At 36.5% G+C, this 12,884-nt stretch overlaps 1 protein-coding gene across 4 annotated transcripts in view; it reads left to right on the forward strand.

The window, feature by feature from the left end:
• The window catches only part of RHOBTB3 (Rho related BTB domain containing 3), a 28,806-nt gene extending 16,374 nt beyond the window's left edge, over window positions 1–12,432 (forward strand). For 3 of the 4 annotated variants that reach the window (XM_010726036.4, XM_085213395.1, XM_085213396.1), the window contains 5 exons: window positions 890–1,001; window positions 2,909–3,082; window positions 4,414–4,580; window positions 5,645–5,741; window positions 8,935–12,432. In XM_010726036.4, coding sequence (XP_010724338.1) covers window positions 890–1,001; window positions 2,909–3,082; window positions 4,414–4,580; window positions 5,645–5,741; window positions 8,935–9,050 — 666 coding nt within the window. In that variant the 3' untranslated portion in view covers window positions 9,051–12,432. The remainder of the gene's footprint in view (window positions 1–889; window positions 1,002–2,908; window positions 3,083–4,413; window positions 4,581–5,644; window positions 5,742–8,934) is intronic. The other variant, XM_085213397.1, reaches the window with a different exon arrangement.
• The last annotated feature ends 452 nt before the right edge of the window (window positions 12,433–12,884 follow it).

The raw sequence follows: 12,884 nt of genomic DNA on the forward strand, positions 1-12,884 counted from the left end.
AATGTAACCACTAAAAAGCACATAAGTACATCTCCCTACAGGATTACTTTATTTATAGCTTCATGCATTGTCTAAGAGTATGATGATGTGTTCCTAATTCTCATGTAGTAAGGGCTGCCCAGGGGATCTTTACTTTCCTGAGTAGGTGCCAGAAATTTTGCTTCTAAAAGAGATGGAAAGACTTGATTTGCCTTATAAATGTGATGCAGAAATCTGCCTATTGCTTAAGGTGTTCAATTCAGCTAGTGACTTTGCAGTAAAATATTGTTTACATTACGTTAATTGTGCCAATAGAAACTTGCAGTATAAAATTAGTTTTAACAGCCATTTATTTATAGCTTTTATATATTCCCCAGTATTTTAGCACTTACACACAGTATTTCTGTCAGTGTAAATGGGAAGTCGTCTTGAAATCAAGATCAACAGTATAAAGATCAAAAGTAACTGAGCCATTCTAAGCTTCTGATCTCTCAGAGGTAGTCTTGTCAGTCTTAAGCATCCAGAGACAGGTTCACAGGTGTGGGGGAAAAAAAAAAAAAGCCCTGAAATCTTGTAAGATAATAAACCCAGTTTTTTTTTTTTTTAATTTGCTTGGGGTTTTTTGGGGGGGAGAGGGAGGATGGGATTGGATTTTGTTTGTTGTTGTTTTCTTTAGGGCTTTTGTTGTACTTTCAGAATACTTCTATTTCATGTTTAAATTTTTTTCTACAAAACTTTGAGGACTAGAAATGAATTGGGCCTGGGGTTGAAATGGTAAGGAGGGCTGCAGAGTAGCAGATGTTGCTTAATTTCCTCACATAAATGATATCTTGTGATCACTTTTTTTTTTTTTTTTTCCCCCCTGTGGTCAACTGTACATGATAACTTTTGTTGATAATTTAATTTGCAGGTAAACAGTTTGCGGGACTGCCAATCTCACCAGATAAAGCGGCTGTACAGTACCTCGCTCAGGCTGTTCTTTAACACGCCTGTCCTGGCAGACGTCATCTTCATAATACAAGGTACTTCTGCTCTTCCATGTCATCAGCAATTCTCCTCTCTGAAAGGAACCGGGAAGTGACAGAAACTGAATAAAAACTGAGAAAATGCGTGCACTTTCCTGCCACTGTTTTTTGCTTATCAGTAGCACTTATCTGAATGGAAGCTTTGGGGCAGTGTTCACACTCAGCAGTTTGTTGAGCCTGGTGTTGTCTGCCTGTGTTGGCACGGGTTGTACCACTCAGATTTATGCATATTTCTGGTAGGCCTAGCAAAATGAGGAGATGCTCCTGAACAGCCCTCAGCTCTCCTTTAGTCTGTAAGTAGCATACATCACAGCACTGTCTCATGGGTAACTTTTTCCAGAAATTAAAAATGCCTTCACTCTTAAACGCAAAAAAGATTATAAAAAGATTTTTAAAATGCATGTTTTTGTGAGAACAAGAATTAGATTGTGTTTTAAATGCTAATGGTTTTCTCATGCCCACTCTTCATGCAGAAGTGGTCTTTTAGAGTTTAATGGTTGTTTGATTATTTTAGATTCGAATCTCAGAGCCAAATACGAAACATTAATCTCTCAAAAAATAAGCAGATGGGGACAGGCAGATACCTTCTAAATGTTCTGTTTAATAATGTTGTAAAAGCTAAAAAAAAAATAATCTTTGAAAATGAGAACAAAATCGTAATATTGAATCTAATGACGTGAGCAGTTCAGCTCAGTGACCCATTCCTGAGAGTCTCTGTGGGAATTCGATGAAGCCGTACTACTATTGTATATTTTACAGAACAAAAATTACTGCCAATTGACTCAGCTTGTACCTTTTTAAAAAAGCACACTTGTCCAATAGGAAAATGTAGGCTTATTTTTTTAATATCTGATAAATCCTCCAGGATTTTTCACTAATTCAAAAATCACAGTTATTACATTAAAACTGAGTAGTTACCAAGTGATACTCAATTTAGTATAGTCGGTAGTGCAGCTCAGGAGGATAGGAAAAAGAAGCACAAGTGAATAGAAAGAGAACAAAAATGAGGAAATGGCAGATGTTGTGAAAATGTTGGGTAGGTGGCAAGGTTGTATTTGAGGAGGAAGTTAAAACTGACTTATGTGTAGGTGCATGTGCTATACTTATCTTAGCTGTCAGTTGGCGTGCTTCTTACAATTTGATGAAATTACATACCTCTGACTCAAGTCCTCATTTTTTTGGTGGTTGCTGTCCCGCCAACGTTTGTCTGTCAGGCTGGACTGCTGAGTTCAGCTGAACTCTGAGGAAGTCTGGGTGTTGGCACTGATGTCTGAGACAATAGGCACGTTCAAGAGGAGGCTGCAAGACCCCGCTGGTTACTGTGTCTTGCAGTAGTGGAGTGCATGATTCACTTGTAAATATTATAAAATGGAATGATGTATGACCACTGTTTTCAAGAGATAACAATCAAGAAATGACATCTAGGTGAAAAAGTTGGTCTAGATAAATTTATGTTGATGTAATGAATTAAACAGAATGTCCTCTGTAATATGTTACCTTCCTCTGTTTTGTGTGGTTATGTGCAAGTTGGACTGGAACACACATTTGTTACCAGTTGGGTTGCTGATGAACATGCAATGAACATCAATGTTTCTGGTTGATAAAATGTTGATCTATTTTGAACACTTGTTAGGAGCAAATTTTAATAAGAAATTTGGTATTTCTTTTTAAGATCTTATCTGGTAGTTGATGCTTGCATTTGCTAGTGGCTATTAGATAAATGTAAACATCTTGAATGGCACAAAACGAAAACATTATTATCTATATGATATTGTTAATTAAAAAAAAATTGCTCATAATCATCATAGTTGATGTGTATACAGTCTGAAAAAAATGCAAGACTTAGCATCAAGATCGTACCATGTGCATAAACTTGTCATGGATCTTTCTCTTGCATCCTCCAGGTGCAACTGTACCAGCCCACAGAGCAGTTCTGGTAGCTCGCTGTGAGGTAATGGCAGCTATGTTTAATGGTAATTATCTAGAAGCAAATAGTATTCTGGTTCCAGTGTATGGGGTTTCCAAAGACACTTTCCTCTCCTTTCTAGAATATCTCTATACCGACTCCTGCTGTCCAGGTAAGAAATTTTTAAAATATATACATTATTCCATGTTGAGTTATTAAGAATGAACGGATAGAAAGTGATGCAGCATTTATTGCATTAAGAAATAACAGTAGGTTGCTGGATAATGTCTCAAGAAAAAAAATGTTGATGATAAAAAATAAATCAAACTTATTCAAGTATTATTCAAGTATTCCTTGGAACAGATTGCCCAAGGAGGTTGTGGATGCCCCATCCCTGGAGGCATTCAAGGCCAAGCTGGATGTGGCTCTGGGCAGCCTGGTCTGGTGGTTGGCCACCCTGCACATAGCGGGGGGTGTTGAAACTAAATGATCATTATGGTCCTTTTCAACCCAGGCCACTCTATGATTCTGTGCTTTCAAAACCAATATGCAAAGAGGGCAGTGCTGTAAGCATTTTATGCTTACATAGCAAAATTGAATAAAAAGTGTGAAACTTTGTTTCTTGTCCACTAAAACATTCTGAATTTTCTCTTTACACTGAAGTAGTATTACTTTCTAATCCGAATTCTGGGTTTTATTTCAAAATTTTCATTTTGGTTGGCATATATTTTCTGATGCTTTATATAAATAAAGTTAACTTGTAAGAATAACTTACTGATGTACATTAATATCTTACTTGCATATAAAGCACTTCTAATTTTATTTAAACTGGAATGTTTGTCAAGAATAATGAACTAAACTTCCTTATTTCTTATCTTTTGTCTTCTTCAATGAAAGAAAAGCCTTCTTAAATATGAAATGTGAATTAATTACAGATAAACTTCCTTTGATAAAATGAATGATGGCTCTGTATATAATTTTGTTTCTTTTTTTCCTTCTTAAATAATTCTATTTTGCTGTTAGCTTTTTTCGTGGTTCCCTTTTCAGTCCTCCTAACTATCCGTTGAGTTAAATATGCAATCTCTACAGCATTTTGCTGCCTTTCCTCTTCAATCTCTTTTTTGACTGTATTTTCCCTTATAAGTATTACAGATGTTCTCTTTTGAAAGAGAAGTTACAAACTTTCATCATTCTAATTATCACTAGCTTTAAAGAGGTCAGTGGCATTTGACTTAGCATCTTCAAGACATATGAAATTGACTACAGTTTGTTATACTTGCTTTCTAAACATTTACCAACTACTCTTTTTCCTGCTATTTAAATACCTTACCAGGAAAATAGTGATGAAACAAGCATATAATGATAGTAATGAAAAATAAAAAACACAACAGCATTTTGATTTTGTGTTTGTCATTAAACGTTTAAAAGATCAGTCTTTAAAAAGCAGCCATCTTCTCAGATAAGTAAAGTATGTGTAACTGATGTTCTGTTGTTTTTTTTCAGCCAGTATTCTCCAAGCTATGTCCCTCTTGATCTGTGCAGAGATGTACCAAGTAATGAGGCTCCAGCATATCTGTGAGCTCTACATTATCACACAGCTCCAGAGCATGCCTAGTAGAGAACTTGCATCCACAAGCCTCAGCATTGTTAGCTTGCTCAAAAAAGCTAAGGTATTACTTCCTTATAATAAAGAATTTATATATGTTCACTAGGTGGGAGGGAGGGGGAGGATTTTTTTTTTTTAATGGAACTGTTAAAATATTGATTAACTTAACAATTTCACTTCTGAGGGCAAGTGTTGATTTATAATCTGGTGCATAGGAATTTCTGGTCGCACAAGGGTGGCAAAAAAGGGATCTTCCTCAGCCTTTTATTGCAGAATGTGCAGTCATGCCATATTCTGTGCAATTTTCTTCATCAATGACACATTTGGCAGTGATTAAGCTTAATTTCTGCCAAAAGGGTATGTTAAAGGCAACTGAAGATGCACTACCTCCTCTTTTAGTCAAAAAGGTAAATTGTATTATATCCAACTGCCACAGAGAAGAAATAGCATCATGCCTCATTTGTAAAGTGAGAAAAAAGCAAATTTAAATGATAACATCTGGGAGATACCTATCTATATAAGCAACATGTTTTTTAAACTGTAGTTTCTAAAAAGCAGTCTTTAAAAAATGTTTTCCTTTTGTATCTATGCTTGAGTGAATGTGTAGAGATTCCCAGAAATTAAAATGTCTCATCAACTTTTTAACTGTGTGTGTTATGGTACTGGCCTTTGTTTCTACTCCTAAATTGGTCCAAATAATCTGAGTGCACCCAGGACTTTCACACAGGAGGAAACACCCAGATTCAGTCCTGCTCCTGAGGGATTAAAGCTGCAGGAGCTACCTAGCACACTGAGGCAACATGGAGGTAGAGGATCTTCCTCACCCTCCTTTTTCTGAAGCTCTGCTACTACACAGAAGCCTAACATTTCAAGATTCATCACCAAAAGAAGACCCAGGGGTTAGTTCAGAGAGCTGAAGGAGGGCAATTTTATTGTTTATTCATGGATCTGTGTCCATTTACATATCTCTGTCAATGTCCCTTTCAACTCCTCTTATTAAAACTTTATTTAATAGAATGCTATGTTAATAGTGGTAATCTGAAATATTTTGTCATGGGAAGTGTGGTTTTTTCTCTTTTCTTTTAGACTCGATAGTATTAAATTGTTGTTTGTATTTCCTTCTTGCAGTTTCACAATTCTGATTGCCTTTCCACTTGGCTTCTTCATTTTATTGCCACTAACTACCTCATCTTCAGTCAAAAGCCTGAATTTCAAGATCTTTCAGGTAGCTGTTTCCAGATTACTTTTTAAAAATACATATTTTAAAATTCTGCTAAGGCCAAAAGTGAGATTCTGAATAATAATACTTCTGCATGAAAAGATGACTAGGAACTTTTCTCGATATACTGTGTAGAACAATCCAAAATCTGTTGAAACCAGATGATCCACCACCTCATTGTGAGTCGCACAATGAGACACATAAAGAGCAGCACAGTAAGCACTCATACATTTGTCTTTTTATTCCTGTTGTGATGACCTGCATAGCCAATCCCTTCTGTCTCTGAATCAGCTTAGGCACTTTGATCATCACATGACATCCCTTTCATGCTCTTATACATATAAGCTTGTTTAGCCTGTACCCATTATTGAAACTATTGAGTCACTCCCAGTATGTGCTGTGTAAAGATGTGGAGTTTTTTGTAGGTAGACAGCAAGATTCTTCTAGTACTATCCAGCAGATATTTTGAAATCAACTACATTTAATTAACAAACACTGAAGTAAATAAACCCAGACTCTTCCTGGGAATTGGTACTTATTTTCCAATACAGAGTATATTTGTATCCTGACATGAAGTTTTAGATTTGTCCATTGCCTACTTTTTTTTAATCTTTTTTATCACTCTGATTAAAGTGTTCTTGACAGCTGCAACTCTTTCCATTTCAACAAAAATTGATTAAAAGTCTTCTTTCCTCATTTGCAAGATCTACATATTGCAAGTTTTAAGTATGTAAGACTTACAGACTTACATACATGTGTGATGACCGATGGCTTCTGATTGTTACAAACAGAGAAAGGAGAGCTGGGTCTTCCTTGCTTCTTTTGGACCTGAGTTTCATCCTTCAGTGGGCCATCTGTCCCTCTTCTGAAACATCCATTTTGCACAGTCAGAAATGGATGATGAGTGAGAAAAGAGCAGCTGTGCTGGTGGTTGTAATTCACATGGTGGTTCATGGTTTGATCCTCTGCCTTCTGATTCAAGTGTCAGAGTATGTTTGAACTGCACTTGCTACAGGGCTTCAGTTTCAACTACTCCGAGGTTCTCGTGAATGTGTAGAAATCAGGGTTTTCCCTCAGTTTGGTGGAAGTGGGAGCTGCCTCTGGCTTTCTGTACTTTGTACTGAGGTACAAGAGAACAAAGACCCAGTGGCTTATGGGTCACTGCAGGGATTCATCCAGGCAGAGCTACCTTCCCATTTTATAGTGGGATAACAATTTTATGGGGCTGTTGTTGCTAGAATCATAAAATCACAGAATTATTAAGGTTGGAAAAGACCACTAAGACCATCTAGTCCAACCGTCAGCCTGTCCCTACCATGTCCACTAACCATGCGTTTCTTGAACACCTCTAGGGATGATAATTCTACAACCTCTGTGGACAGCCTGTTAAGCAGCCTGTTACTTCATTTGTTTTCCCCTATTGTATTCTGAATCAGAAAACTGAAAATTCTAACCCTCTTCTCATATTTAGAAAGGTGCTGCTACCTCATTCACAACTGCATCTGATACTCAGACCTACATAGGCAGACCCTAGCATAGTCCACATTCACTGACTTTTGACACTCAAATTACTTCTTAGTACTACCAGAGCACTGTCAGACAGGATACTGATATATGGAAAGTTTTTTCTACAGGTTTTAGGGCTGATGCTGCTTCTAAGTGTCAATAGCAGTAAAATTTTTATTAGAGGATTGTTTTCTGCTGTGGAAAGTTGTAAGGGTGCTTCTGCTTGCATATGCAGTTACCCAGGTGTATATCAGTTTGTACAAACTTGCTATGTCACTGTAGAAGTGATGCTTTTAACGGTCAGGATATGCTCTGACAATGCCCAAATAACTTGGGGATGAGCTGTAGAGTATCACCATGCCATATGTCTGCTGAGCCATTGCTTGGAGTTTCCTCCATGCCTTCACCATGTGTAAAGCACCCAGAGCTGGTGTAGCTGTTGGTTTTTGGAGGTTTCTGAAATTGCTGGTTGTGACTGGTACCCAGTTGGCTCAGCCTCTGGTGGAAAGCAACCATGGATCTACTTGGGGGAAAAGGGCATCCACAGAGTTGGCTGGTAGTCCTTGAAGTTTGCTATCAGCATGTATGGTAGTATTCCCTTTGCTTTTCTCTTTCCTATGAGCCACTTCCATACAACTCATTGAGAGATCAGCATGTCCCACTCCATCAAACTTACACTGAGAAAGATGGAGGCAAGAAATGAGGGTGCAAATGTAAAAACATATGCACCAGGTGAAAACATTCTGATCTGGCTTGCAGGACACCAGTACTCTTACAGGCACAGCCCTGATGGAAACTCACTGGTAGCTGGCAGCAGTTACTGGTAGGTGACCTGTATTATTCAGAACACCATCACATAACATCATCTTTAGTTTCAAGGAGAACAGTGGAGCATGAGGGAGCTGATTACTAGTACCTTTTCTGTGGGTGAAATACTGAAATCTTCAAAGGCACCCCTGCATTCTGCAGAAGATAAACAAAAGATATTGCCTATTGCCTGTTACTAATATACCTTCCTATTGCTTGTTACTGATGTAACTTCCCTGCCTAACTGCTTTTCAAGATCTCTTCTGTACTTTGGTCTCTGTCCCACTTCGTCTGAGACTGATGCTGGATGATTTGGGTATGGCTGGAGGGTAGGGATGAAAATGCATACTTGTGCAAAAGCAAAGAGATTTTACCTAAGTACTGTGACTAATGACTGTTATGTGATGTTATGGTGTCAGTGACAGAAAATGTGGAATGAAAGACAAAAATCTTGCTAACTTGTTAACTAACCTCTTCACCTTGTTTTTTGTAGTCTCAAGACAAACTACTGGCATAGAGATTGAAATACCCTCCTTTATAGTGTTTCAGCATGGAAAAGATCCTGTGGCTGATTCTCATGTTTAGTTATCTTCTGAGGATAAAGAATATCCTTCTTTAGGATGATCTTCCTTCTCTCTTTAGTAACATCTGTTTTATTATGAAACATATTTATTACTGATAGTAGCAAGACAACAACATCTAAAAACTTTTACATTATGTATTCTACAGTAAGATCTAGACAAAAGATACAACAGTAATTTCAACTTTACTATTTTATTTGCACTTCTATCCATGATGTTTTTAAACAAATTTGAGAAACTTTTTGCAGCCTGTGCATTCATGCCTGTTCATGTATTATGGTTAATTCATTTATTGCTTTGTTTAGTGGAGGAGCGCAGTTTCGTAGAGATGCACAGATGGCCATCCAGTATGTACCTGAAGCAACTTGCTGAATACAGGAATTACATCCACTCTCAGAAATGCCACTGCACAGTAATGTAAGGAGACTGAACATACTGGAAGTGCATCTCAGCTGGGAAATGGAAAATGGGGATCATGTGAAGTACAGTAAATGTATCAGCAGCAAAAATGAACACTGATGTGCCCTTGAACACTGTATGCAGTACTGTAGCACACTTACTAATATGCTTCAATTTGGTAATAAATGATTCTGCTTTTTTTTCCTTGAAGCTGTAGGAAATGTATCATGAAGAATTTTTGAGGGATGAGGATTTCACATTTACAGGGTTTAAACTGGGTCATGTCATGACTGACATCCGTTCCACTTTTTAATCGGATGTCATAGTCATTTTCAGCTGTTAAGGTGTTGAAATTGTATTTTTTTTCTAGATCTGTGTGTAATAATAGGAATAAGATCATCACTGCTTGGATGCTGAGAGGCCAACTTGTAATATCTCAGAATACTAAAATTTACTGCAATTTATTGGTTTGCAAAATAAAGAGTGAGATTAATATATGCTTCAGTAAGCTTTAATTTTCTACTCGAAGTTAAATTTGTCCCTTCTTTCAGTAGGAATCTTATAGTCATATAATCAGACATTTTAATCCTGGGAAATGCTTATGCATCAGTATATTCTTTAGTGCCTGCCAAATGTCTAGAAATAAAAATACTTTTTCCTCCCAGTAAGTAAGATAAGACAGTCTGCTTTCATAATCTGTAGAGCACTTTTGTTAATGAGGTCATACCGTATGTCCATACTTTCTGAATGCATGGTTACTTTCTCAGATACAAGAAGTGAATCTTGAATACTGTGCAAAGGATGACTCTTCAACAGCAGACAGCCTTTAAGAGTATGTTCTTTGGATCACGGATCTGAATTATTCATTTCTCTTACCATTAATATTGTAGTATGTACTACTGTTATGAGAAATGAACCCAACATTTACACTGAGAATATCTATCTGAGTGTAGCATTATTATCAGTCTTCTTGTACTTTTTTTTCCAATTCCACTTTGCCATTTACCCTTAGTCTTATTTTGTGTTATCTGAGCCTAGAAAGACAAAAGAAAGACAAAGAAAAAATACGGAGTGTTTCCCCAAATTTCAGAAAAGAGTATCTCAGATGTACCAGGAAAATGTCTGTGAGATGAAGATGGAACTGCAAATTGCTGGAGCTGAATCCTTTCTGCTTATATGATCATTTTTTTCTAACATTTCATTAAATTTTCGTAGGCAAATTTTTCTTTTCAAATTCCACGCTAGAATCAAAGGAATGTTGTTTCTTTCTGGCCATGTTTTGCATAAAGTGGAACAATGTCTTCTATTCTGGGAAAGAGAAAGTAAAATTTTTCTCTTGGCTGACTAGGACAGGCTGGAAATTCTAAGATTAGTTTATATAAGAATGACAAATCACTTTCAGTTTTAGCTTTTCACGAAACCCTGGAGTTCATTAAAAGACAAGATATCACTGCATCTTGCACATACATAGGGCATTACATTGCTTTTTCAAGATCACTGGAAAAAAAATGAAAAAAAAAAGATTAGGAAAGTAATATGTATTGCACTTGAATTAACAGAAAGGGTTTTTTTCCTAATTATGTCATTTACCTTAAAAGCATAAATTAGCTGGCTAGATAGGAGTAAAACTTGTATTTTATCTGGGCACAAAGTCATGAACAAAAGTGGGCACAGCTGAACTTTAGCTTGCCTAGATGCCTGGCTGCATGCTCAGTCAGTGCGTGCTTCTGTATCAGCAGCCAGCTCAATCGCTGATGATATGGTTTTATGACTCATACTGATTTCTTGTATAAAACTAAGGCAAATTTATGTGAATGTCTGACTGTATTGCATGCGGTCCTAAATTTTTAATGCTTTGAAAGCTTTCCCAGTCTTATTTTGCTAGAAGTTAGTATTTTGCCAGTAATTTAAGTTACGATATGATGAAATACTATTTTTAACTTTATGCAGATGTTTTATAGACATTTAAGTAGGCTTAATGGATATATGAACTTTGTATCCAACCAACATTTTGATATTGTGGTTATCACAGGTTTTATATGGAGAAACCAGGCAGTGTAAAGATATTTATTATTTATTCACAGGTTTACCGCATAATATTATTCAGGCATTAAGACAGCTTTCCACCTTACTGAGTATCCCCATAATGCCACCTGTATCAGGTGGAGATATGTTAACCTTGCAAATATAGAACATGAGAGAAATTTAAATTCTTAGAGTAATTGTAATTGCTAATTCTCACTTTTATTTTGTGTGATGATTTTCTGTAGAAATGTGTTTATCCTAAAACTATTTTTAAAACGGATATCTTGACATTAGCTGAGAGTAGATCACGATGCTTGGTTAGTTGCTGATAGTATTTTTTTAGTATTCTGATAGACAGTACAGTACAGAGATCATGGATCAGAAATTATTGCCCTATTGAATTTGTATTTGTGAATAGCTTTGTATGAATAATATGTTAGGATCTTTGATATGGCATAAAGAAAAATTTAGGAAGCAGCTGAAAAGAGTTATTTAAACAAGTGGATTTGAAAAGGCAGAGGAAAGCTGATATGTTATTACTGTAGGAAATTATTGCTCAAGATGTTTTACAGGTAATCCACAGAGTTATCCTATTAGTAGCATCCTGTTCACTTTAAAATAGACTTGCTAAGTTCTGATAAACAACCTACTATAAAGTGAACTTGTTTTTGATTTTGTAACAGCCCCAGAATTTTTTTTCTCTGTGAGAACTAGGATTTGCATCTAGACAGAACCCACAGAACCAGCAGCTGCCTCAACATGATGGCATTCTAAGCTACATTTCTTACACTGCCCTGGGGACGGCAGGCAGAGACACAAATGTCTTGATGCCAACTCATGAGGGTTGCACAGGTCCCAGCATCTCCTGACTCCAAGAGCACTGGGAATGTTGGGCTCAAGGAAACGCAGGTGGTGAATGTGGGTAACCTTAGGCAGTAGCTGAGCAGATTTCAGAGGGTTTGAGATTACAGTGTTGGACAGACATTTAGATGGAAATTTGACTTCTGAGTCCTTCATTGGAGATAGATCTTGAAATTCTCTTTTAGAAGTGGAATTGTGTAAGTAATAGATTACACCGTATAATTTTCGCCATGTATATGTGTATGCTTGTCCCAACTCAGCACTAAGACCTATACAGACTGATAAAAAACATTTCTGCACTAATAATGTTTTCCATAGTATAATTAAAGAATTTCTGCTGTAGTCCATTAGGTGTTAGTGTATTTGATTTTGGAAAACAGACTTAGAAGAAAAAAACATTATTTCATTATGCATATGCTTGTTCTTTCAATATGCCATGACTAAATGTACATGCTATTAGATTTAATATTTAAAATTTTGCTACAAAATAAAAAGATTTTCTCTAGTCATTCTCATGATTATTGTCTCATTTGTGTTACATTTGTGATTACTGTTGGAAATATTTTGATAGCTTATAAAATTACCATTTATGCCTGATGTGATAAGTGAGGGAAAAAATAAGTAACTTTTTACTGCAGTATTTCCCAGACCCTAAATTAAGGCCCTCTCCATTCAGTGACGTTTTCTCCCTCTTCATGTCAATCTGAGATGAATTCTTTAAGTTTAGGTGAATAGTTCTGTGTTAGACCAAAAGGATTTAGCTACTTATTCATTTCTGAAGTTACAGTCACATTGCCATTTAGATTATAAGCCATTCTCTAACAAGCCCAGACACTGTCTTCACTGATTCATATAAAGAGAACAAGAAATGTGTAAAGTATTTTGCATAGCTTTTCTTGCTAGTGATGCAGCAAAGAGCAAGTGATCTGTCTCATCAGCTCCCAACAATCTTATTATTTGCAGAAAATGA

Source organism: Meleagris gallopavo, chromosome Z (assembly GCF_905368555.1).
Source record: "Meleagris gallopavo chromosome Z, MGAL_WU_HG_1.1, whole genome shotgun sequence".
Taxonomy (NCBI): Eukaryota; Metazoa; Chordata; class Aves; order Galliformes; family Phasianidae; genus Meleagris; species Meleagris gallopavo.